Below are 27,701 nucleotides of genomic sequence, written 5' to 3'. Positions count from 1 at the left end.
TAATGTGTTTGTATTGATGTGTCCAGCAGCAATTTATCCACAGATCTGTGGATAAACTTCATGTATCCACTTTTGTTTTTGCATGACTTCAGACTCTGTTCTATCAATAAAGCTAGGAGATTTCCATAGACCCTTGATTGTGTACACATAGAGTTCTTTACTAGACAATGCATTATCCTTAAAGGGCACATTCTCTAAGCTCTGGTAGCTTTCACCTAAAATCCCTCTTGCTATTGACACTGCAATTCCTCTAGTCTGAACATTCCTAATTGAGTTAAAAGAAGACTGAGATTGACTTAGTCATTGTTGCTTGAAAAATCCACATTCAAGTCATCACCATTATTGGCTGATCTTTTAATGCACATATTTTGTCTTTTCTTTTACCTTTCCCTATTGATATAGCTTTGGACAAGCTTAGCACTCAGCATCTGTACCACCCAACACAAGTGGAGATTGTACAATCCAACGTAGTGTTTGACATCAGCAGCCTTATGCTGTATGGTACACAGGCCGTGCCTGTGCGGCTCAAGATTCTGCTGGATCGTCTCTTCAGTGTGCTCAAACAAGAAGAAGTTTTACACATCCTGCATGGCCTGGGATGGACGCTACGGGACTATGTCCGTGGATATATACTTCAGGTGAGAGAAGAGATTAAATGAAATGACCAAAAAGTTACAGACCTTTCGATAGATTATTAATTTAAATGTTAAGCATCCTCAATACTTGTTATACATGTAAATCTAGTAGTTACTGAAAACAGAGTTACATGTAAAACATGTCTATTAAATAACAAAAATTAGATTGAAATATTTAAAGAAAACTGATCTCTTTCAAAGGAATTACACATTTTTTTTAATTTGCTTGTGAATTTGTGAGCTCATTGAATAACTATATACAATACTTCTTAAAGTCAACCTGTCATCACTTTCATGCTACAAGAAACAACAAGTCATTGGGACGTTTCCCATTGTCTTCTCCCCACCCACCTTGATTAATAGATCTCTAGCTGTTTTGGTACTGAAAGATATCAAGGCTGGCGTGGAAGACAGTAGCCATTGAAGACCACCCCAATGACTCCCCTCTAATGTTAATGGGATTATCCATTTTGTTTGCAGTATTGCTTTACTATAAACTGACCATAAATTGCACCAAAGCTAGGACCACCAGATCATCTGGTGTGCATTCCTGGCAATAACTCTACCGTGGCACGAGGTTTTACCTTCTCAGCAACCATGTAATTGTGCCTTATCCTTATTTAATAATTAAAAAACTATTACAGCTAGAAATGTCCCACTTGTGTCTCACATTGTTGCTTTTTCATATTGCTGAGTTTACCAACAGTAAACCTCTGCCAACCTTTCACACAGCATTCTCCCATACAGCAACATCTGAAAGTGCTTTTCGGGATTCATGAAAAGAATGTACAATATAAATGGTCTTCCATTTTTCAAATGAGAAACTTTTTATTAGAAAAATATACTCAATATACTCAAGCTCGGACTGGCTGTAGCTTTAATTAGGAAATCAAAGTTGGCACCAAGCCTTAGTGAACCTTTGGCCATTCCAGTGATCAGGAAATAAAAGCTGGCAAATTGCCAACGTAGACATTTTGGCTATAGCAGAGTATATGGAAATATATTTTACTTTAAAGCCCTACAATGTTTCCAAGTCGCAGTATTATTGTATGCTAATGTTCTTGCTTTACTCAGTTATACTATACCTTGTTGTTTCCATGCAATCGTTCTTTAAAGATGTTACTGAATCATCTCCTGAGACACTGAAGAATAAAAAAAAATTGGATTTAATGTTACAAAAGGTCCAAAGCCAAAAAGTGCCTAGCCACAGTGTTTTAGTGTTAAAGGGGTACTCTGTTGGAAAACAAGTGAAAAACAAATGTTTTCAAATCAACTGGTGCCAGAAAGTTATACAGATTTGTAAATTACTCATATTTAAAAATCCAAAACTTTCCAGTACTTATAAGCTGCAGTATGCTCAAGAGAAAGTTGTGTAGTTCTTTCCAGTCTTACCACAGTGCTTTCTGCTGACACCTCTGTCCATGTCAGGAACTGTCCAGAGTAGGAGAGGTTTACTATGGGGATTTGCTCCTGATCTGGACAGTTCCTGACATGGACAGAGGTGTCAGCAGAGAGCACTGTGGTCAGACTGGAAAGAACTACACATCTTCCTCTGAAGCATACAGAAGCTGATAAGTACCCGAAGGGTTAAGATTTTTAAATAGAAGTAATGTACAAATCTGTTTAACTTTCTCACACCGGCATTTGAAAACATTTTATTTCCCACCAGTGTACCCCTATAATTTTTAGATGACATTACATTACAGGTAGTAAAAACCATATCCTTGATCTAAAAAGTGAAGTCTCAACAATTGACTATATAGTCAACTAATGAAAAGTTTTGCAGGTTTCCTAAACATATCTTATTACATATTTGTTTTCAGAGTTTTCAATTTTTTTTTTCAGTTTATGTATACTCTTAACATTGTATAAAAAAATATATTCTTCTTGGAAACTGCCAACAAACAGGCTAAGGCTGGGTTCACACTACGTTTGTAGTGTACAGGTGCTCGATCCGATTGTGAGGAGCGAAAACCGTCCGCTCCCGTATCCCATTCATTTCAATGAGCCGACGGAGTCAAACGCTGACTCCGGTTGGCTCATTTTTGCCCCGTATACGGTTCTCTGACCGGGCCTAAAACCATGGTATATCACGGTTTTAGGTCCAGTGGGAAAACCGCAAAGGGGGCAAAAATGAGCCGAACGGAGTCAGCTTTTGACTCTGGTCAGCTCATTGAAATGAATGGGGATCCGACTGGGATACAGGAGCAGACAGTTTTCGTTCCTCCCAACTGGATCCGGCACCCGTACACTACAAACGTATTGTGATGGCAGCCCAACTGCTGTTAACCATCCTTCATGTATTGTTATTCTAATTATAACTTGCAATAATATATACCCAATCAATATTAAGATGTAAATACTAAATATTTTGATTAAAATATCAACACCTAATATTTTGCAGGACTGCAGGGATATTATTGGGTTAATCAGTCACACTTACAGACTATTCACAACACCATTAAGGTACATTTACACAAAATTTATTTTTGTGGCAAGTTGTGCTGATCTTGGTGCAAATTTTGTTGTGAAATTTGATTCTTACCATACCAATTTCCTAGTGTTCCCATGGTGCTCCCCTGGTCCCCTCCCAGTATCTGTTTCTTTGGGATCCAGCAAAGACTTGTTATCCCCTGTGACTACTACAGTCTGTTATTGGCTACAGCAGAAATTTTTCTGGAAGGGGAAAAAGAATGCCAACCAGGGTCCAATGAGTTCTAACCATGAGAGCAGGAGGGGTTAGTAAGATGAATATTCTTTATTTTGTATTTTTTTTTTATTATTTCCAATTTATTTTTCTTGGAATCTGCAAATATTAACAAGAAGTGGTGCACGCCTTATTGCCTTATTTTCTCTGTTATTAGTTTTCCAAAAGGCCTGGATTTATCAATAAGAAATGTGTCTTTTTTTGTGGCTATAGCATCCAATCAAAGATCAGCTTTCATTTCTGAAATTTCTCTGGCAAAATTAGAGATGAGCTGTAATTGGTTGTTATGGGCAAATAAGACACATTTTTGTCTCAAGCAGATTGATAAATCCGGGCATAGGTGTAACACTAGTCTTATGCTCACAAAATGGTAAATACAGACCAGACAGTCATATTGACTGGTGCCAACTTTATGTATGCACTATACAGAAACTATCTGACAAAATATGTAAATACGTTAAAACTTGTGAAGATATATTAGTTACAATATATGCCAAATTTCCCATTGGATTACTATAAAGCCAAAAGTGGGCATGCTCTTCCAGCAATACCAGCAGCATTATAACACGTATGCATGAAGAGACTCCAGCTATTACCTTCAACCCCACTTACCTGTGATATGTTTGGAACTACTATGGTAAGGTAACTTCCTACATTTTGTAATGACTGATACAAGTTATTTCTTGGTAAGTCTTCATGAGTATTAAATGAAATGTCTACGTTATACACAAAACGACTCCAAGTAAAGTTTATTTTCTTTTTTTTTTCTTTTCTTTTTGGGACAGTATTGAGCAGACCAAGACAGTTCCTATTTTAAACACTGGAAGGAGCTGTTAATACAAAAAGCTGTCTTGACCAACTAAAAATTGAGTTTGTTTGCAAGAATTTTAAAACATTATTTGATGCAGAAATAAGTACATTTGGGTTTCTCTCTGGGCTTGGCTCGGCAGAAAATTGCTTATTTTCACACTGTACCATTCTAGTTAATGTTCTTGGCAAGATTCTGTTTTTGGATTACATCTTTTTCAGACATCATTAAGAACATGCAAAAACAATCATAGAACTTTAGAGAGAGAGAGCCATGCTGCAGATGCAGGCTGGAAGACTTTGTGTAAATAGTTGAAAACAGAAAGAAAAAGTCTTTTTTTGGACAACACAGATCTATTAATTTTAACCACAAATACACTGTAAATAATGTTAACTTCCATAAAATAAACAGACGGGTGGTTATGCACCATATGTTTTATAATTATCCTGTGGCTTTTGTTTACTGTGCTGTTACACGTCCCTCAGACGGCTCTGTGAAGCAACTTCTCCGCAAGTCTGAAAGGCACACAGCACATTCTAGTGTAAAGAAGCCGAAAATCTAAAATGTCTAGTCTGTGAGATTGTATTTTAAAGACAAAAGTCATGTTCTTGAGACACAGGCAGAGGGGCACATGATAAAAGCTCCAGGTTTTTATTCATTTTCCCAAGATTGAGTAAGTTAAATTAAAAAAACTAAAACAGCACATACTTACCTTCCTCACTTCCGTGCCACCACCGTTATTACGGAGCTCCAGTCCCAGCTCCCTGCTATGTGGTGCTTCAAGGTTCCAGATGGGATTTCACAGGCCTGCTCATCCAGTCTGTTTCCTCATTGGTGTTCCTCTTTAGCCACTTTTTTGCCTGTGACATCACATCCCCAAACCTGGAAATGCCATACAGCAAGGAGCTCCGCAATACCTGCTGGAGCCAAGAAGTGTGTATATGTGTGTGTGTTTTATTTTTAATATTTGTTGTGTAGCTTTTGGTTCAAATTTTTCTTTCTTATAGATGTTCTTGCAACACTGACATCCATTCACCTGTCACCTATAAGAGCCCCGGGGCTTCCTGTCACTACTTGGTTTTTAATTTGGTTCCTTCCTGAGTCTATTTGGGGCTATCATATTTCCAATAGCATCTCCCCCTTCTAAAGGTAACCCTAGACCAGTGATCTCCAAACTGTGGACCTCCAGCTGTTGCAAAACTACAACTCCCAGCATGTCCGGACAGCCACAGCTTGAAGACCAATGCCCAAGGCCTTTGGGTGAGCCAGAAAAAGTCCCAATGTTTCTTTATAGTGTTCCTAATAAATGTATTTGTTATAGTATCAAATAATATACATGAGATAGCTGCTTATACATTATTATATTTTTTGTACAGCTAATCTCTGTATTTTAGGCTGTTGTACTACATTATAGCAAGCTTGTAGCAAGTAAGAATCTGTGTGGTTTGGTTTCCCATTTCAGCTTTTTATCATGTGAGCCACTTATTGCCAAAAATATATAGTTAGTGACCCTATATGAACGTGAAAACTGATATTTCTACTGGTCATGGATATTATATGACCAGATAGCAGACTTCATGGTGGTTGCGCAGTGTTAATGCTGAAGTGAAATTTATATATATATTATATATAATTTCGTTATTCCAAACATCTGTATACTAATACTTGTGTCACTATGACAGAGACTGTTGTTAGAGCAATAGTTGCTCTGTGTGTGTCTGAACCAGCAGGCTTAGTGAACAGACAGGCCTGGGCTCCTTCCTAGGTCTACAGGGCTGACTGCTGGCCCTAATTTTGCCACCGGTAACTTGACCTTAGAGATGGAAGGGTTAAACGGAGGGTGAAGAAGGTTTCTCCAATCCCGGTTATTACAGCAAGAGGTTCAGGTCTCAATTTACAGCATAGTAGAAACTGTAGAATTAGATCCCTTTTCAGCCATCGTACATAGACAGTTGTTAAGAGGTAAAGATGAGCATATGAAAAGCTTTTCTACTTTTAAAGATGTAATCCCGAGTCTCCTTTCCTATATAACCAATATAACTGTTACGCCTAGCGCTCCGGGTCCCCGCTCCTCCCCGGAGCGCTCACGGCGTCTCTTTCCCTGCAGCTCCCCGGTCAGTCCCGCTGACCGGGAGCGCTGCTCTCTCATGGCCGTTGGGGATGCGATTCGCACAGCGGGACGCGCCCGCTCGCGAATCGCATCCCAGGTCACTTACCCGTTCCCGTCTCCTGCGGTCATGTGCTGGCGCGCGCGGCTCCGCTCTCTAGGGCGCGCGCGCGCCAGCTCCCTGAGACTTAAAGGGCCAGTGCACCAATGATTGGTGCCTGGCCCAATTAGCTTAATTGGTTCCCACCTGTTCCCTGCTTATATCTAGTCTCCTCCCTTGCACTCCCTTGCCGGATCTTGTTGCCTTGAGCCTAGTGAAAGCGTTTTTGTGTGTTTATCTCCCCTGACTACGAACCTTGCCGCCTACCCCCGACCTTCTGCTACGTCCGACTTTGCTTCTGCCTACTCCCTTGTACCTCGCCTATCTTCAGCAGCCAGAGAGGTGAGCCGTTGCTAGTGGATACGACCTGGTCACTACCGCCGCAGCAAGACCATCCCGCTTTGCGGCGGGCTCTGGTGAAAACCTGTAGTGTCTTAGAACCGGTCCACTAGCACGGTCCTCGCTATCCCTCTCTGGCACAGAGGATCCACCTCCTGCCAGCCGGCATCGTGACAGTAGATCCGGCCATGGATCCCGCTGAAGTTCCTCTGCCAGGGGTCGCTGACCTCCCTACGCTGGTCGCCCAGCAAGCTCGTCAGATCGCCCAGCAGTCGCAACAGATAGCGCAACAAGATCACCAGCTGTCGTACTTGACTACCATGACACAGCAACTCCAGTCACAACTACAGCAAGTACAGTCGCAGCTACAGCAGCAACAATCATCTCCTCCGCCAGCTCCAGCACCCCTTCCGCGGCGAGTGGCCGCTCCTAGCCTCCGCCTGTCCTTGCCGGACAAATTTAATGGGGACTCTAAGTTTTGCCGTGGCTTTCTTTCGCAATGTTCCTTGCACTTAGAGATGATGTCGGATCAGTTTCCTACTGAAAGGTCTAAGGTGGCTTTCGTAGTCAGCCTTCTGTCTGGAAAAGCCCTCTCATGGGCCACACCGCTCTGGGACCGCGATGACCCCGTCACTGCCTCTGTACACTCCTTCTTCTCGGAAATTCGAAGTGTCTTTGAGGAACCTGCCCGAGCCTCTTCTGCTGAGACTGCCCTGCTGAACCTGGTCCAGGGTAATTCCTCTGTTGGCGAGTACGCCATACAATTCCGTACTCTTGCTTCTGAACTTTCCTGGAATAATGAGGCTCTCTGCGCGACCTTTAAAAAAGGCCTATCCAGCAACATTAAAGATGTTCTGGCCGCACGAGAGACTCCTGCTAGCCTGCATGAACTCATTCATCTAGCCACTCGCATTGACATGCGTTTTTCTGAGAGGCATCAAGAGCTCCGCCAGGAAAAAGACTTAGATCTCTGGCCACCTCTCCCACAGTCTCCACTGCAATCTGCGCCTAGGCCTCCCGCCGAGGAGGCCATGCAAGTGGATCGGTCTCGCCTGACCCTGGAAGAGAGGAATCGCCGTAAGGAAGAGAATCTTTGTTTGTACTGTGCCAGTACTGAACATTTTCTGGTGGATTGCCCAATCCGTCCTCCACGTCTGGGAAACGCACGCTCGCACTCAGCTCTCGTGGGTGTGGCGTCTCTTGATGCCAAGTCGGCTTCTCCACGTCTCACGGTACCTGTTCGGATTTCCACTTCAGCCAGCTCTCCCCTCTCAGCCGTGGCCTGCCTGGACTCTGGAGCTTCTGGGAATTTTATTCGGGACTCCTTTGTGAATAAATTCCGTATTCCGGTGACCCGTCTTGTCAAGCCACTCCACATTTCCGCGGTCAACGGAGCCAGGTTGGACTGTACCATACGTTTCCGCACGGAGCCCCTTCTTATGAGCATCGGATCTCACCACGAGAGGATTGAACTTTTGGTCCTCCCCAATTGCACCTCGGAAATTCTCCTCGGACTTCCCTGGCTTCAACTTCATTCCCCAACCCTGGATTGGTCCACTGGGGAGATCAAGAGTTGGGGGTCCTCTTGTTCCAAGAACTGTCTAAAACCGGTTCCCAGTAACCCTTGCCGTAACTCTGTGGTTCCTCCTGTATCTGGTCCCCCTAAGGTCATTAAGGACTCTGCCTGCCACAGGAAATGCCCCTCCCCCCCTCCCAGTTCCATCAGGCAAGCTTCTGTGTCCCCTCATAGCCCTCGTCCTGGTGTCACACTGCCCCGTGCCAGGTCCCGCCCTCTGCCCTCTCTCCCCATTCCTACTCCTGCGGTTCTGCCTGCCGTTGAGGAATCCCTCCATCCTTTCCCGGTGTCCTCATCCCAGGGGAGGCAGTTACCCGATAAAGAGAAGGGGAGACCTAAGGGGGGGGGGTACTGTTACGCCTAGCGCTCCGGGTCCCCGCTCCTCCCCGGAGCGCTCACGGCGTCTCTTTCCCTGCAGCTCCCCGGTCAGTCCCGCTGACCGGGAGCGCTGCTCTCTCATGGCCGTTGGGGATGCGATTCGCACAGCGGGACGCGCCCGCTCGCGAATCGCATCCCAGGTCACTTACCCGTTCCCGTCTCCTGCGGTCATGTGCTGGCGCGCGCGGCTCCGCTCTCTAGGGCGCGCGCGCGCCAGCTCCCTGAGACTTAAAGGGCCAGTGCACCAATGATTGGTGCCTGGCCCAATTAGCTTAATTGGTTCCCACCTGTTCCCTGCTTATATCTAGTCTCCTCCCTTGCACTCCCTTGCCGGATCTTGTTGCCTTGAGCCTAGTGAAAGCGTTTTTGTGTGTTTATACCCTGTGTACCAGACCTTCTGTTATCTCCCCTGACTACGAACCTTGCCGCCTACCCCCGACCTTCTGCTACGTCCGACTTTGCTTCTGCCTACTCCCTTGTACCTCGCCTATCTTCAGCAGCCAGAGAGGTGAGCCGTTGCTAGTGGATACGACCTGGTCACTACCGCCGCAGCAAGACCATCCCGCTTTGCGGCGGGCTCTGGTGAAAACCTGTAGTGTCTTAGAACCGGTCCACTAGCACGGTCCTCGCTATCCCTCTCTGGCACAGAGGATCCACCTCCTGCCAGCCGGCATCGTGACAATAACTTTTCATGGCTTCTCTCTATACACCTTTTGGTGATATTTTACGCCATGAAGTCTGTGTAACTGTAGTAGGAGCAACACTCACATCAGTAACAACACTCAAAACACTGAAAGCTTAAGTTTCAAGATAAAATAACAAATTTTATTCCATATAAAATGTGTTTTCTTCCCAGTGTCTTGGCATCTGTGCTGGACACATTTTACATCTGTTCTGCTAAAAGGCCTGGAGGACAGGGAGGGAAGATAGAGAGTGTGTGTGTGTGTTGGGGGGGGGGGGGGGGGGGAGGGCTGAAGGAAATTTAACAAATCTCTTAACTTCATCATTGATGCTCATGCAATTTGAGAAGCATAGTTCATGACAGGGCTATCTCTTTCACATCACCGTCCCTCACTTTTCCATGACAGTGCTGCCTGAGAGCAGAGCATTGTTTCCGAGTCCCCTCATTCCCTCTCCCTCTTGTCTTCAATTTGCAAGCGCATGGCTCGATCAAGTGACAGGCAGGTCATTCGTGCTTGAATAACTTGCTCTCTGATCTGTACAGTTTGTGGCATCCATGTAATGCTTAGCAGTATCTACAGCTGTTAACCATTCGCTTATAAATAATCTCCCCCTCCCCTCGCAACCTGTCTCCCAGGTAGTATACCTGTCACCATTAATAACTCACAGTCTGTACTCCCAAGTGGTTTGGCCCATCGCATGTCATTCACAGCCGACTGGTGCACAGGCCAACTAGTACAGTTCAAGCATATAGCTAAAGCAATTCACTCATGACATTAACTGGAGAAATAATTTAATTTTTTCCGAGCGCTTCAGCAAAGATGACAGACCTTGTTTTCCTTTAGTGTCTTCCTGTATGTTCAGAAAGGGTTGCTGTCACCTAAGTGTTCAGAAGTCTTGACAAAGAGGCCTGGCTGCAAAAAACTTCAGACACGGCTATTAAAAAGTAATCATATGAATATAATAGTGAATGTCTGCTTCTATAAACCATTTTCATAATTTCAATAAGAATTGAAAATCCTTATTGCCAGTTCATATTTAGCGAAATCTAACTAAGAACAAAATGGTTCTAGTAGTACGTGGAGTATATTCAAATTGACTGCATTTGTGATCATTTCTAAAGCATAGAGTATATTGTAAATTGTATAAAGGGACATTATAATTTAATTTATGACCTGATTTTAATTATGATCCTGGGTGGTGACCCTTCTACTCCAAATGTTGTCCTTTTCTCAGCATCTTTCAATCAAATGGCATCATTTCTTGTATCTTAAGAGAACCAACTATTGTGGTCACGTGGTCATATCCATAAGCAGCCATTAATAATGGTTCCCAGTTCTGGGCTATGTTGGCAGAACATCCTTGAACTAGGGGAAGGAATGCAGAAAACAGGCGTTTTCATTGTGTTAGTAAAGGATAGCCATTGAGGAGAAGTTACATTTTAAAGTGTTCATATGTTTACTGTTTTTTGCAAGTCTACAAGTCTACAGTTTGCCATACTTGTTGTATTCTCAGTTTATCAATGTATCTCTGATGCCTGCTATATGAATTGATCAGACCAAATGTGTTCACCCCAATGTATATCTTTCCTGCATCATCTGCAGATGAGAACGTTTAAAACAAAAAAAAATGACCTCCAGGTCTTTGGCTCCAAGACGCCAGTTTATCAGTTCCTCACCGCCTCTCTCCCTGTAAAAATATAATAAAAAAATATATAGTGAAGTGTGAAAAGCAGCAGAAAGACTTGTTTGTGCCAGTGTAGCTTTTTTGACTTTCTTGCCAGCACCTTCATCTCCTCATATGTTTCTAGCTAAGGACTAACATGGAACACAGAAAAGAAGAAGAAAAAAGAAAAAAAAGCCGACAGCAATAGAGACCAGATGCCGGTATTTCTTCTCTGTCACTTGGCTGCCGAGCAGATGGAATTTATATCGCTCGGGCATGCTAGAAGGAAGAGGCCTAGAACAGCCAACATGTGGAACTAGGCCTGAGTGACATTTTTGCTAATGTTTTGTCCTTGTAGAACATTATGCTTCCTCTTTGCTTATGAGCTGTGGTTTTCCTGACTGAGACAGAGTTTCCAGACCCAGCTGGAGCAGTCCTCTCCCCCTCCTTTTTCCTTCCCACCATCACTGAATAGGCCTACGGAGCAGGAATGGACCCTTGTACAATGAAGCTCTTTATTAAAATACCTGACATCTGCGTGCAATGCGCACCAAATCATACTGAGCCGCACTGAGGAATTCACTAGGCATTACCAGTCACTTTGAGTCTGACTCCCCTTTCTTGTCTGATTTATGTAGGCCTCTGGCAAAAGAGTGCGTTAAGTACTTTATTGGACTGGAGCAATCTTCCGAAAGGTATTGTCCTTCAGATACAAATTAAGTATTTTCTCTTCCCTTGTGGTTTTCTGGCATCAGGAGAGCAAGAAGGAAACAGAGCGAGATGAGCATTGTTCAAAATATACGTTGTACCTTTTTTTTTCCCCCAAATGAGATATCTAACATATGTCTGGGTCTGAGCATGTTTTGTTCAAGGGAGCAATGCTTTGAACGTGAAATCCAAGCCGGAGTGCTGTATACATATCAAATCATATAAATCTAACTATAACTCTGTCAGCACTGTCTGAGCATATCATGCTGCTCTCCTTTGTACTTAGATAATAAAGGTTAAATGAGCACTTCTAGCAGATATTGGCAGCTTAGCTGTACCCAGAATGCTCCACAGTGGTTCTGAGATTTCTTTACATTTTCACCATTTCATAACACTAATGTAATTTTTACTTTTCTTTCTGACACAGATAAGTATTCCCTTTCCTTTCACTGTTAGCTTATAAAACATCATTCAATTTTGGATACTCACAGACCATTCCACCTATGGGTTTGCTAAACAAAGGACAAAAAAGAATTTAAACCTTATCCACCATAAGGTGATTTTAGTACGTACCTGGCAGACAGTAATAGACATGCTTAGGAAGGATCTGCGCTTGTCTTGGGGCTAAATGGCTATGTTGTGAGATTGCCATAACTCTGTGGCTAGCTTTTTGTGAACTGGTATTTCCTTTTAGATTTTTCTTTTTTGACTACAAATCCCATAATTCCATTTTCCTCCCTCCCACACATCAGCCACCCCACCCATTGAAACATAAATAAGCTGCATCCATTCAAAAGACCTGTGGTTTTCAATCAGGGTTCCTACAGCTGTTGCATTAGTTGCAGATTGATCCCTCTCCCACCAAGCAACCCTCCACCCATTGAAGCAGACAGGCTCCCTGTCATCAGCTGACTAGTGAGTCAGGTCTTGGCCGCATTGCAAGCTGGGAAAAATCTGAGACAACAGTCATTTTGTATGCTGGTAAAAATAAATATTGGAGTGAAAATCACATAAGAATTGTTAGAAAACTCACACACAGGTACAGACACTATATTATGAACTACACTAACTTTACAGCCCCTGTAGCATAGTCAAATAAAAAAAAAAATCCTGGAATACCCCTTTAAGATATATATCTATCTATATATATATATATATATATATATATATATATATATTATCAGTGATATATACAATAATATTATGCTATTTTTGATATTTGATATCCTCTTCAATGCTGGGAGTCAGAGGTATAGCTTGTAGCTTCTGGGCCCCGATGCAAAATCTGCAGGTTTTGTGCTTTGGGACCCCCTTAGGCTCCAGGGCCCCAATGAAACTGCTACCTCTATAGCTACGCCCCTGCTGGGAGTGTACAAATTACACAAACCTAGTGTCTCCCTAAGCTCAGCTATTTTTACTATGATGTGGTCTATGTTCTACATGTACTGACAGGTGAATCAACCCTTGACCTTACAATGGGCATGTACTAAACCATGGAGTACTGGAAAAGAAGGCCTGGTCTGATAAATCACCTATTTATTTACTTGCAGATGCATGTGTGTTGCTTACTTGGGAAATGGCACCAGGATGCACTATGGGAACAAGGCATCCTGGCAGAGGCCCCCATGTTTTTCAATAATAGCAGTGGCCTTTTTTTTCAGCAGGATTATACACCCTGCCACACTGCAAGAATGGTTTGAGGAACATGACAAACAGTTAGAGGTGTTGACTTCAGATTTTCCAAATTTTCCAAGCATCTGTAGGATGTGCTAGAAAAACATGCCAGAATAACAGAGACCCCACTTCAGTAAAACTTAGCGCCAGAAATACCTGGACAGCTTCACAGGTTTGGTGGAGTCCATTCCTTTACCGATCAGAGCTGCATGCATCTAATAAACATTGATGTGTCATACTGAGGGGAATTCATCAATTGTTGTCTAGTATGTGTACTATTTTAGAGCAGAAAAGTCGCGTTTGATGTTACCTTCCTGCGCCAAATTCATCAAAAGTCGCACGCCACTTGATGAATTTACCGGCTCCTACGCCCATGGTACCCGTTTAGACTGCTTTACAGAGTGTGGGTTTGTGCCTAAAAGACATCCGCTGCGATTTTCTGAGAAAAGTCGCACATAATGAATCAGTGCCCACTGCATGAAACTAGTCTAAAGCACTGCAAATGGTGGTTCACTTTCAAATGTGATCAAAAGCAAAAGTCTCACAAAAGTCTCATGGGAAGGGACTGAGACTTTTTGTGCGACAATTTTAGAAAAAAAAAAAGTTTCTAAATAGCTTGATGAATTCCCCTCATTGTACATATATAACATTTTGCTTTCTCTTATCAAATTGTTTTATTTTAAACCTAGTCTGTGTTATGATTTGTCAGTTGCTTCTGCAAGTTAGAACAAAATGTTATGCTAGTTATTTATATATTTTTATTTTTTATTTATTTCTTCTTTTTTTGCTCAGCCATATGGTTATGATTTAGAATTGTCAGGCTGAACTGATTTTTTTCTTTTTTTTTTGTGTTGTGAAAAAGCTGTACCTTTTTCTTTGGCCAAGACGCTTGCTGCAGAGACTTCAAAGAGTGTGTGCGCATTGGATCAAGGTGATTTTTTTTTTTTTTGGTCACATCTCTGCCAGCTGTGGTGTTTATGATTAGAGTCAGTGTTTTCCAGACACCTCAGAGTCCTCTCTAAGATGCAGATCTTTAATGGGATCCATCACTGGAGAGTGACAATAAACAGACAGCCTAAGGGAGATTGTATGGTTCCAACAAAAAAGCCCTAAGCCAGCTCTCTGTGCCCTGTAATGAGCAATTACATTTTTATTCTTAATGAAAGTCTTATTTTTCCCACTCATTTATCTGAAATATTTATACTTTTTATTATTTGTAAAATCGGGAAATAATCTAGTTAATTTTCTCAATTTCTGATAATAATATTTCTATGTTATTAGTAAGTTGTGATATATGAGTCCTACATTAGGGTAGTGGCCCTCTGTCCATATACCTTGTTAAAGGGGTATTCCAGCAAAAGACATCTTATCCCCTAAAATAAGATGTCTGATTCTGCCGCTGGGACCCCCCGTGATCTCCGTGCAGCACCTGCATTCTATGCGGGGCTGCTGCTCCAGTCTAGGAAACCTCTGTGTTTCCGGGACTGGAGATGCGACATCAAGCCACACCCCCTCCAATTATGTCTATGGGAGGAGGCATGACAGCTTTTTCTCCCCCTCCCATTTACATGAATGGAGGGAGCATGGTGTGATGTCACAAGGGGGCATGGCATGACATCACGTTTCCAGTCCCGGAAACACAGAGGTTTCCGAGACGGGAGCAGCAGCCCCGCATAGAATGCGGGTGCTGCGTGGAGATTGCAGGGGGTCCCAGCAGCGGGCCCCCAACGTTAAGGGATAAGTTGCGTACCTTCCACCCCCCCCCCCCCCCGAATTTTCATGTGCATGAAGAGATGGGGTGAGAAAACTGTTGGCCAAACAAAGTGTGAACAGAGCTTAAAAGTTTTCTGGCTTTTTTTTTTTTAAATGTGGGGCAGGTAAAATAAAACTATACTTAAACCTCAGCTCACCACTGTTTTAGCCCCACCATCACTGCTCTACAGTCCCCAGGTAGAAGTGCTTTGATGACATTCTCATACAATGAGCATGTGATGCTGTAGCGACTTTATGGTCAGCTGCTTAATGTACAGGGATGTAATCAGAGCCAAAACAAATAAGGCCAGTGATTGGTTATCCTTTCAATTGACTGCAGCATCAGGTAACCAGTGTGTGAGGCTATCATTAAGGTCAGTGATTGACTGCAGCATCAGGTGATCAGTGTATAGGGGCATCATCAGAGCACCTTCACCTTTGTACTGCAGAACAGCAGTGGAGCTGGAATGGCAGTGTTCTCAGGGGTGTGTATAGATTTTTTTTCATTGTATTCCCCATCCCCTTCCCCTTGGTATTTTTCAGCGTAAAATACTTTGCAGATCCACAGACGATGGACCCCACAGTGTTGGCTCCTTCCATGCTCACACATTGGGGCCGTTCCCCCTGCTCCCTGAGCTAGGCTGAGTGGGGTCCATTGTTGGTGGATCCACAACATATATTACGCTGCGAATCCGTCCGTGTGAACGAGCCCTGAAAGGTTGGTTCACAACAATGTTTTTGTGTAATTCTGACAGATCAGTTGATGGATCTTATCAGTCTACATTATGGTCTTAAGGTGATAAATTATAAATGAAAAGATAATAAAATAAAAGAAATACAAATCAATATCAATATGTCCCAATATTCCAAGCAGTGTATTCTATACTACTGCAATTATGTTTAACCCATCACTATAACATATATTTCTAAGACAGTATCTTGCACATGATAACTCATAGTAGGACTTATTGAGGACCACATGACACTGTTTAGTTTTAGATTAGACAACGTCAAACTACTTAGAAAGTAATAGTGCTCCATAGAAACTATTCATACTTAGCCCTTCAGTGTGTATGAGGCCTAGGGCTATTGATCTTTTGTGACCTCTCCTAAAAGTGTCACTAGAAATGAAAGGAGCTTCTTGAATACTCCAGACAAGCTTAGCGCAAGCTCTCCTAATGCTGGGCTTCAGGCTGCCTAGAGGCCTAGTATTCATATGTGTTTCAGTAGAGCTTTCATTAGCGGAGTTGGGAGGGAGTAGCTGAGAGCCCAGCATAAGCTGTCATTGATCCACTCTCACAAAGTGCAAAGATGTGCAGCTTTCTAGTCACAGGCCATTCAGCTCCTGAGCAGCTCCATTTGACACTGCTGACAGCCCCATACTATAGAATTGGCCAAAAAAAAACTGCTCTCCTTGCTATCGGATTCCCTGCTAACGGCATAGAATTCCCCCTAGACATGACTTGACTGGAAACATTAGCACTTGTTCTCAGGTCTTGTTGACATGAAATTCTTTCAATAGATAACAGGACTGGGAGAATGTTATCACCCAAGCATGGAGATATTATCTTTACCGGCTTGTTGGGTGAAAATGTGATTTATTGACAAACAAAATGTTGCTGCGCTTTTCAAGCTGCTTGCAATTAGTCACCATTCCTAATGTACTGTGCTCCTGCAGCAAGGCATGCCAGATAGTAATACAACTACTTGCCTCACATGGTATTGATCCAGCGTCTTACATTGTGATCTATAACCACAATTTCCAGTAACAGAGTCTGTAAGGGTATGTGACAAGGTACTTGGCTATCAAACTGCACCTACACTTACAATATCAGTAACCTCTGCTTTCAATCACTATGAGTATCTTGGTTGGAGAGGTCTATGCGATAGTTATCTATTGGGAGTAGCTTTCCATGTGTCCATTTATCTAACGTCCAGATCATACAGTATATAGAACGTTCATGGTGTGCTGCTCATTTTCAACATACAATTTATATTTTAATACATTTTATATTTATGTTTTCTGAAAAGTCACAAGTTGACAGTAATTTTAAAAGTTTTGCTTGGATGCCCCAGATTTTACCAGCTGTACTATTTTGTACCACTGTTCTATGCAGAGCTCCTTTTATATGCAGCAAATTGGAACATGCCCTTGGCAGTATTAAGGGGAGGTAAAAGGCAGTACTTAAGTGAAACAAGTTGACATCTTTCATCACTGTTCTGCTGCTCAGTAGAGAAGAGCAAATGCAATTTTAAAAATTAACTGGAGCTGTAATGAAACACTGTATGGAACAAGGGGAAACCCAGATGATATTTTGCTTTGGAGGATGTCTTGTCATCACTAAGGTCATCATGTACAATAAATGTCTGTCTAAGGACCAACTATTACGTGTTTTATTGGTATACATACAGTTAATTCATTTACGAATAGCTCAAATCGCTGTTGTCTAAATTAACCTGAGTTACTTTACTAAATGCCGCATACATTCTATTTTGGACAGTCTTAGTTTTGCATAAGTAAAACGGCTGATCTGATTGAAACAGATTGACAGGTTAGGTACTAGTTATAGTGCATCATACTGTAGTCACTGGGGAGGGAGTTATTCAAACCTTGCTATTTTAACTTAGACTAGGCAGTCTAAAATTGCACCAGACTTGAAAGAGTATTAGACTTTTGAAAATCTGCCACATTATGCCACTGTCTAGTCTTAGTCTGCACCACCTTTTACGTACTATAGTTTTGACCAGGGGTTCTTGACACATTCATTTAAAAATGTTTTGCAGTTTAAGTCCCATCCCCTTGATATGCCCTCATGAAAATATTGATGCATGTAGCAGAAACACGGCAAATTTCATGTGACTTTTTCAATCTGGCTCAGTTTACCCACAAAAAAAGGTGAATTCAGTTTTTGTTTAACGCAACCTCTTGTCCATGATCCATGGGTTGGTCCTGTTCTTTATTGTTCATGTCTTAGAAGTGGGTTTTCCTGCACAGATTTTCATCACACATCAAGAAAAGATGGAAATATTCTATGAAATTAGCCATAGTTGTATGTCTGAAATGGGGGAAATGTATTGTGAGCCCCTTTGGGGACAGGGATTGATGTAAATTAGGACAATGTACGTACAGAATTGCATAATATGTTTGTGCTATAAATAAGTAACGTTGTTTTTAACAGCTTGGGCTCAATGTCCAAATGATGTGCCCTTCATCTAAAAGGTACAAGGGAGGGAGGATAGCACTTAAGAAACCTAACAGGCTCTGCTAAATACTCACATTTCCCATATTCCGCAGCCAATCAATTGGTTTCATCCCTCGCAGTGCATGAAGGAAGATCTGCCATTCAGTAGTGTGGAAAAGCAAAATGACACACATGGTGACAGCCATGTTGGTTGTCATCCAGCTTTCTTGGGAACAGATAGAACCAAGAAATCTTTTAAGGGGACACTAATGACTGTGACACAGGGAGAGATTAGGGGACACAAATGACTGATCATATATATATATATATATATATATATATATATATATTTTTTTTTTTTTTACATCACGTAATTTCACGTTGCCTGACATGTGGCATCCTGGCTCCTGACTATTTTTGCTGGCTCCTAGAGTCATATCAAATTTTTCAAGCCCTGACCTAACGTATCTAAATAGCATGTTCCTGTAATTGAGCTGTAACATGACTTTACATCTAAGGTCCCTATGCTTGCATCTCAGCAAAGCATCTGCATTCTCTGCTGGGGCTATGTAAATAAAGGTATAAATGCACATATTATACAAGGCATACGACAAGGTGCAGCTTCCATGTATTAATGTACAGTATGCGCAACATATAATTAATGATCCTCTTATTAACATCTTTAAACTCTTGCCTCAGCTGTTATTCCCTCTGACTTCTTCAGTCATGTAGAGACAGCAGTAGGAAATAAAAGAGAAGATAATTATGCTAATAAAAGAAGAAGTGTAACAACCACACACTTGTCATTCTGAATTTCCAGCTACAGAAAGCAGGTGTCCAGATGTTTGCTTTCTATTACCAAATGGAATTACCATAATTAGCATCAGTGCCAGTTATTCTTGAAAAATCTATTGATTAGGCTAATAATTCCTAAAATGTAATAAGGTGGAACAACTGCTTGACTTTCAGCCCAGCTTCCATTTCTTTTCTTACTAATAAGAAGAAAATTACACGACTTATCTTCACAAAATATGCAAATTTGTAATTCTGTGCCCGCAATTCCTTAAAGGACAATAATATTCTCACTTTGCAAAGCAAGGCAATATTTAATAAAGAGTTTTATTATATGTCCCCTATAAAATAATAGAATATATGTTTTTTTCTTTTTCAAAATGACTAACTAATTCTATATACATGTTTAACGGTTTGTTATGAGGTACAGTTTATTTTGTACAGTTACATAATATCATTTTTTCACTATCAAATATTTGTATATCAAAAGATCAAAATTGTACCTGTCTTTTTTTTTTAGTTATTGATTTGGTGTGTTGATGGGTTAGTTATAGGTGCTCACATATTTTTCGGATAGGTCTACGGACAAGGGATCCTTGCATAAAACACTATTGCAATGCTGTTTTTTGAGCCCCAAAGCAAAAATTAAATAAAGCAAAAAATTTGAGAACTGATTAAAGGCTGACAATAAGGCTGGACATAAGGCTCAAAAATGGTGTGTTAGCTTAGCCTAAAATCTGCTCTATAAAAAGAAAAAACACTCCCTTCAAAAACAAACATTAATATTTTTCTAGTGTTAATTATTTTCTTTTTTTCAATTCAAAAAAGGTTTATTGAACATACCCATGAAATACAGAGACATAAATGAGCAATCATTGTGAGAACAGAAATGGCCTTGCAAGGCCTAGATACAAATCTGGTCAATAATAATGCAGAAACAAAAATGCAATGAACAGTAACACAAACTCAGTTATATACCAAACTGGAAATGATGGAGAGGCCACAGTACTTGCCAGGTCTTGGATGGAGAGGCTATAGATGAAAGAAACAGGACGGGCAAGAACTAGCATGGGCCTTACTACAAGACAGGAGAGGGTTAAGGAGATAAGTCAGCCCTAAGTAAGCAACATATGATTCGACTCAGGGTAGAACAAACACGTATAAGGGGGAAAAACAAGGACAAGACAAAGTAATACCAAGCAAAGAAAGAGACAACACAAAAGGAGTCAAGGAGATTTACCACAGCCAAGGCGGGAACCGACAGGACCCCACCCCAAGGTGAACACATCCAGGAAGGGAGGACAAACCTGGCTGACTAGAGATGCGGGAGAAAGGGACCTCAGCACAGAAGTCTATATGCCGGAGAGGAGCAAAATGCCGACCACGGAAGCCAGGTAGCGCCAAATCTAGACACATCAGTGGGAGGGGCTGCCAAAAGTTCTTCCATGTTAATTGTGTTCTAATAAAATATAGGACCCGTCCCCCGAAAAAACAAGCCCTTTATGAGAAAAATAAAAAGTTAGGGTCCCACACCTGATAATGCCCAAAACACCTACTTATAGGTGTGGTTTACGCCGCACCTATGCCTTAATGATTTAATTCTTGGGAATAACCCAGCAAAATCAGTCTGATTGGTTTGTCCTATAGAAGTATCAATTTAGTGCCACTTTTTCTTGGTAGACATGGTGCTATATTAATAAATAAAATCACACATTAATGTAATTGTAAGAAAATTTTACATTGCAAATGTACTACCTGCATTGGTGTGATAAACCATATGGATACACCATGCTTGATGAAGGGACCTAAGAGGTCCTGAAAGCTTGCACTCTATATCTTCCCAGTTGACCAATAAAGGTATCAGTCTTATGCCACTTATTTCCTATAAACCATTTGAGAAGCTTTTTCTTTGCTTTAAGGCTAGGATTCTACTGAGGTTTTTGCACTGCATTTTTTTAGGCTTAAAAACGCCAGAAAAACTGCCACTTTTTCACTTTGTTTTCACATCACTGGCCGGAGTATAGTGCAGAGATGCGGAGCACAGGAGAAAGCCGCTCCGCATCTCTGCAATAGATAGGACGATCACAGCGCATGTTAGGAGTGATACCCGCTGTGCTCTGTCCTTAACTGCGAGTACTACTACTCCAATCATGGAGCACACTCTGCTCCATGCTGGGAGCTGTAGTACCTGCATTAATAGACAGATCGCAGCAAGTGTCACTCCTGACACCCGCTGTGATCCTCCTGTATAATGTATAGATGCGTCCGGCTGCTCTTCTATGGTCCCTTGCTCTGAATTATATATACACCTATTCATATTTCCCACAGAGAGTTGTGATTGGCTGGAACCATCTGGCCAATCACAGCTCTCTGCGGGAAATATGATTACGTTTATATATACGCCAGTGCAGGGGACCATAGAAGAGCGGCCCGCTGCATCTATAAATTATACAGATGGACCCTGGGGCGATCTGTCAATTAGTACAGGTACTACTACTCCCATCATGGAACAGTGTGTTCCATGCTGTGAGTAGTAGTTCTACCTATAAAAATGTAAAAAAAAATTAAAAAATGTGAAAAACACACTAGATTTTTATTTACATTTTATTTTTATTATTGTCGGCTACATTTTAATTGCCCTGCCCACCCACATAAATTGATCCCCGTTTAAAAATGAATCCAAATTTTGTTCTAAAAAAAAAAAATTTCAATAGATACAATATTTTCCATCACTACTATATCTTTTTAATAATTTTTTTTTAATGGTACCTTACGACATTTTTATAAAAAAAGGTATCTCCATCAGTACAAAAAGTACAAAAACCGCCAGCAAAAACGTCAAAGTTAAAACCATCCGTTGATCTAGGCGTTTTTGCTCTCCTATAGATTTCTATGGGAGGAAAACGCTACGATTTCTGTGCAAAAAACGCCAAAATAGGTTTAGTAAAGTATTTTGGAAAACCAGCCTCTGAGCCCAAAATAGCTGAAAAACGCCAAAAGGATTAAAAAAACAACAAAAAAACACCAAACTAAAAAGCGCCAAGTGGATCTGGCATTTTGCAGTTTACTATTGACTTGCAGCTAACATCTGGATGCAGCTTTTTTTTGGCTGAAAAAATGCAGTGCTGCAAAATGGGTGTTTTTTTTATTGTGTTTTTGCTAGAAAATCCTCAGTGGAATTCCAGCCTAAAAGCTGGACCTCTATGCAAAACTCCAGCAGGTGGAGGGGCTATGTAAATATCAGTGTCTTGCTAAAATGACTGAAAGAACTTGATTGAATTACAAGGATGTTTTGCAACATTGCACAGGGTTCTGATTTATTTGTCCAATTGACTGGAAAGAGAATTCTTTTTTGCCTGTGAAATGTGGAGGCTGGCTAATTACGATGGTGGTCATCCATCTTTTCCCCTGTCCCTTCCTGTTATTAGTCATAAACAGTGGTGTCACTTCTCATCAATTCTGTGACATCCCTTTCAGGAGTTCCATTCTAAGAGGTCAGTTTTCCAATTGCCGTCCAACAGATAACTATAAACATTGACCTCTGCCTTCACAATAAATGGATGCCATGAAATGTTCAAGAAGCCCTGTAATTTGTAATAGCTAATGCCGCTCTGTGACACTGGAGAGGTGGATACCTCTGGCATTGATCTACAGCTCTATTAGGTAGTAAGACAATGCAAATATAGGTCTGCAACATCTGGCCTTACTAATGGGAGGGGTGGCAGACAGCTGTATTTCCATGCTTTAAAATATACCTTAAATTTCCCATTCATTAAACATCAGGGAAGAATAATGTATAGCAATTAATATGATAAATATACCATTTAATAATTATATTAGGAAACTTCACAACTAACTGTTACTCAATGAATCACAATGTTCTCTCTCAGCACTGCATTGGAAGAATACAGGCTTCTGTAAATACAATGATGTGCTGTTGACATCTGGAGGGAAGCCAAAGTGAATTTGAAAGTATCTGAATGAAATGTATATATCACAATAATAAAGTTATATTTGGGGTTGCTTGTTGCTGGAATTATAGGCTTTAAAAGCTACGTAGTAGTTTGTATTCAGTTGACAAGAAAGACATTTTAACTGACCATATGGGAAACATATTCAGAAGTTGTTCAATTCTGTTTGAAGAAAAAAATTGTACACCATTTTCTAACACTTGACAGCCTCTTTAAAGCATACCTGTCAGATTAAAAAAATAATCAGTACCTAATCCTGACCATGTACATCTAATTTTTATGCCTCTATCACCTATATTTATTATAAAAATCCCTCTTTCCATTAGCTCACAGTGTTATAAATCCTCTCAGGGGAAGGGGGCGTGTCCCTCCCTTGTGGTGGTGGGAGGTGATTGGTGAGTCCATTCATGAAGCCTTGTCCATAAGTCATCTCTTGTCCATGACTCATGGACAAGCTGATGCTGCTTCAGGACTGGTTCATGTCTCAGTGGGTATAGTGACCCCTAGTGGTGGGATTTTCAGGGGTTGTTTTCTTTAATAACTGTAAACAAACATATTACAAATGGTATTTAATTTTCTTCAGTAACAACATATAAAAAGTTTTTGGATCTGACAGTGTCCATTTAAGTATTCTAGTTTGCCAACAAAGACCAGATGTTCCAGAAAATGATTATCCTAATTATTCATGATGTTACTCATTACATATATACATAAGTAATAACATATAGTACGCTGGAGAATCCCGTATATTTATCTACATTTTAGAAATTCTATATGGGCTGGAAACAGTAAAGTTAAGGGTCTGAGCAGTGCGCACAGTATTATGTGTTTGAGATAAACTTGATTGAGGTAAGAGCTGCAATTTATGAGGTATCTGGTAAATATAGTCTTGAAAAGCTGCAGAGGCCACGTTACCAGATGTGATTAGAATACATTTCCACAACATTTAAAAAAAAAAATCACATACAAAACTAGTGTTCCCAGAGTAGGCTATGTATCCTGGAGTGATTATGACTACCGCGTCCTTTAATTAATCTACACCAAGACTGGGACAAGTAGAGTAACTTCAACCCTAAGTGTTCCTAACGCGACACGTTTGTGTGAGCGGATTGGCAGCATAAAAGGGGTTACAGCTTTCAGCCATTTGCACAAAAGTGAGAGCAACCCTGGTTCTGCGTGATGTGTTTCTCCTTGATAGCCTGCCAGCTCTACTGCTGGTACAAGGCTCTCACTCATAGCGTAGCCATCAGCACTGCTTATTGGAACATGCTGTGTTTGGATAATTTACTTTCGCAATAAACAAAAGATTAGAGGGAAAATTTCAACAACGTGGTCCATGTGGCACATGAGATAAGTAGAGAAACATGTTGAAGTTAGACATGGTGCCTTACAAAAGGAGGACGCTGGCCCGATGTGGTAGGAAGGAGGCACTAGGATCAGGTTTCTGTAAATACGCTTCCTCTTTTCAGTAAGTAACAATTGCATAAACAGCACCATGCTAATTTGGACTGTCTGGGCCGATTGGCATTTGTGATTACTGGGATTTTTAGGGTGGCCTCCCAATTATATTCTTTCTTTCTGGGTATGTTATAGCATAGAGAAGACCAATGTTCCCCAACCAGAGTGCCTCCAGTTGTTGCAAAACAAAAACTCCCAGCATGCCCGGACAGCCAAAGGCAGTTTTGCAACAGCTGCAGGCATTCTAGTTGGGAAACACTGGTTACTTAACTATAGTTCCATGAATATAATGTAACTATTGGAACGCCCACTGGATTTAAAAGGATGAACTAAAAAAAAAATCATAATAATCAAGTCCCCTACACTCCATTATCAGCATATAGACTGCAGTGTATTGCATGCCGTTGTATGTTTGTACAGTCCAGTCTGTCTTAGAACCATATTTGCTGATAGTCATAGCTCTGCTGCATTATTCTAATAGTACTGTAACTATCTATTGTTATCCTAATTAGTTACTATTTACCATAAAAGTGCTATTTAAGCAACATTCAGTATGAAAAGTCCACATCTTTTATTTTATATTTGCTTATTTGTTTCTATGCTGGTAACTGTTGAAACACATTTTTTTTTAAATCCTAAAGTAAAAATTGTAAACATAAATGGCACAATATCACAGTATATGTAATCTTAGGTATAGGTAACAGTTGCCAGAAAGTTAAAAAGATTTGTAGATTACTTCTATTTACGAATCTTAAGCCTTACAGTACTTATTAGCTGCTGTATGTGTTGTTCTCTCCAGTCTGACCACAGTGCTCTCTGCTGACATCTCTGTCAATGTCAGGAACTGCCAGAGCAGGAAAGGTTTGCTGTGAGGATTTGCTGAAGCTCTACATAACTTCCTTTGGAGCATACAGCAGCTGATAAGTCCTGGAAGGATTAATATTTTTTTTTATAAAAGTAATTTACAAATGTGTATAGCTTTCTGGCACCAGATGGTCAGTAATGGTGTGGGGTGGAATTTCTTTGGGGGGCCACACAGCCCTCCATGTGCTTGCCAGAGGTAGCCTGACTGCCATTAGGTACTGAGATGAGATCCTCCAACCCCTTATGAGACCATATGCTGGTATGGTTGGCCCTGGGTTCCTCCTAATGCAAGACAATGCTAGACCTTATGTGGCTGGAGTGTGTCAGCAGTTCCTGCAAGAGGAAGGCATTGATGCTATGGACTGGCCCGCCCGTTCCCCAGACATGAATCTGATTGAGCACATCTGGGACATCATGTCTCGCTCCATCCACCAATGCCACGTTGCAGCACATACTGTCCAGGAGTTGGCGGATGCTTTAGTCCAGGTCTGGGAGGACATCCCTAAGGAGACCATCCACCACCTCATCAGGAGCATGCCCAGGCATTGTTGGGAGATCATACGGGCATGTGGAGACCACACACACTACTGAGCCTCATTTTGACTTGTTTTAAGGACATTACATCAAAGTTGGATCAGCCTGTAGTGTGGTTTTCCACTTTGATTTTGAGTGTGACTCCATATCCAGACCTCCATGGGTTGATACATTTGATTTCCATTGATAATTTTTGTGTGATTTTATTGTCAGGACATTCAACTATGTCAAGACGGAAGTATTTCATATGATTAGTTAATTCATTCAGATCTAGGATGTGTTATCTTAGTGTTCCCTTTATTTTTTTGAGCAGCATAATTTGTTGTTATATAACAGTGGTCTCCAAACTGCAGACCTCTAGCTGTTGCAAAACTACAACTCCTAGCACGCCCGGACAGCCGTTGGCTGTCCGGGCATGCTGGGAGTTGTAGTTTTGTATATATAAATTGTCACCACGGATGAAGGTGCTGAATAAAACGTAACTTTTAATAACTACGATAAAATTCTCCCCACACAAAAAAAAGAAAAAGGGAATCTCAAAAATCAAAGAAGACATAATAATGAGTCCTACAATCTATAGGTATAAAAAGCAGCCTGCCTATATTCTCTGTTAGATACCTTAAATACAGAATCAGCAAACTATTATATGGGTCAAAACCAATCACTAATGCTCTTATAAATCATAAATGCATACAAATGTCCCATCCCAACGTGTTTCTGTAGACGTGTCACATACGTTTATGACACATAAACTTCCTCAGGGAACACAACAATGGATTTGCACAGAAAAGCACACATGCAGAGCAAACAATTATACAAAATACAAGGTTATAATTGCAGTAGCTCAAACTAGATATAACTTAGACCCATAACACGCAAGCCCTAACAGTGCAGCGTCACCATAGTTCCTCCCTGTTGATGAAACATACAGTACAGGGGCTCCAGCAGGTAGTCACGGTCAACCAGGGAGCACATAAATATAGACGCTACAAATGAATAAAGATACGTGCAGACTCTGCAGTGGCAAGGTTCTCAGTGATTCGTTGTATTCTTGCAACAGCTGGAGGCCCAGAGTTTGAGAGCACTGTATGTAAGTAAAAATATATTCTTATTGTAGAATCAAAATCAAAATTCCATGTACACGTTGTTGACATGAATATAAGATAAAGTGACCGTTTCTCTGGTCAGGGCCATTGTGCGGATGGTAAGCTGGTGTCCTCATAAGTACATTAATACAGAAGTTCAGCTAACATATAGATTAGTCACACTCTGCTTAGCAGTCGTGAAGAGGAGCTATCATTTCTGCACAGTGCTTCATGGGTTATTCCTCTGTTCTGTTACATATACCATACTTGGATGAGATTTAGTGCTTATTTAAAATGCTATTTTTTATCAGTCACACACAATAATATTAAGCTATTAATACCATTCCGCTTAAGCGGATTACAATAAAGATTTAATGTCCCACTTTCAGCTTAGAGAATGATGCCCGCCGTGAATTGCTCATAAAGTGATACCCAATGAGCCAGCCCTGAGTTACTACTCTCTCTGGCTTTCAGGTCCCTCATACATTTTTATAAAAACGTATGTTGGAAGCTGGGACGTGATAAGAATTCTTTTCTTTTTTTTTGGTGAGACTCAATTTATACACAGCAGTTAAAGCCCAGGCTTAGATGTATTCTGTAAAACACCTGCTTGCGCATCCTTGACCATTGCATGCAAATGATAGATTTAAAGAGTTCAGAAACAAATAGTGCAAGTAGTGGGCAC

At 41.2% G+C, this 27,701-nt stretch overlaps 1 protein-coding gene across 5 annotated transcripts in view; it reads left to right on the top strand.

Annotated features, from left to right (window-relative positions):
• BNC2 (basonuclin 2) overlaps positions 1-27,701 on the top strand; it is a 634,266-nt gene that overhangs the window by 529,440 nt on the left and 77,125 nt on the right. For all 5 annotated transcript variants that reach the window (XR_008843921.1, XM_056519647.1, XM_056519639.1 and 2 more), the window contains one exon: positions 403-638. Coding sequence is in view for 4 of the 5 variants with exons in the window: in XM_056519647.1 (XP_056375622.1) it covers positions 403-638 (236 nt within the window). In the remaining variant the exon portion in view is untranslated. The remainder of the gene's footprint in view (positions 1-402; positions 639-27,701) is intronic.

The sequence above is a fragment of the Hyla sarda genome, chromosome 1, assembly GCF_029499605.1.
Source record: "Hyla sarda isolate aHylSar1 chromosome 1, aHylSar1.hap1, whole genome shotgun sequence".
In the NCBI taxonomy this organism is placed as follows: Eukaryota; Metazoa; Chordata; class Amphibia; order Anura; family Hylidae; genus Hyla; species Hyla sarda.
Note: the sequence above shows the minus strand (reverse complement) of the source record. Positions and strands in the feature narration are given on the sequence as shown.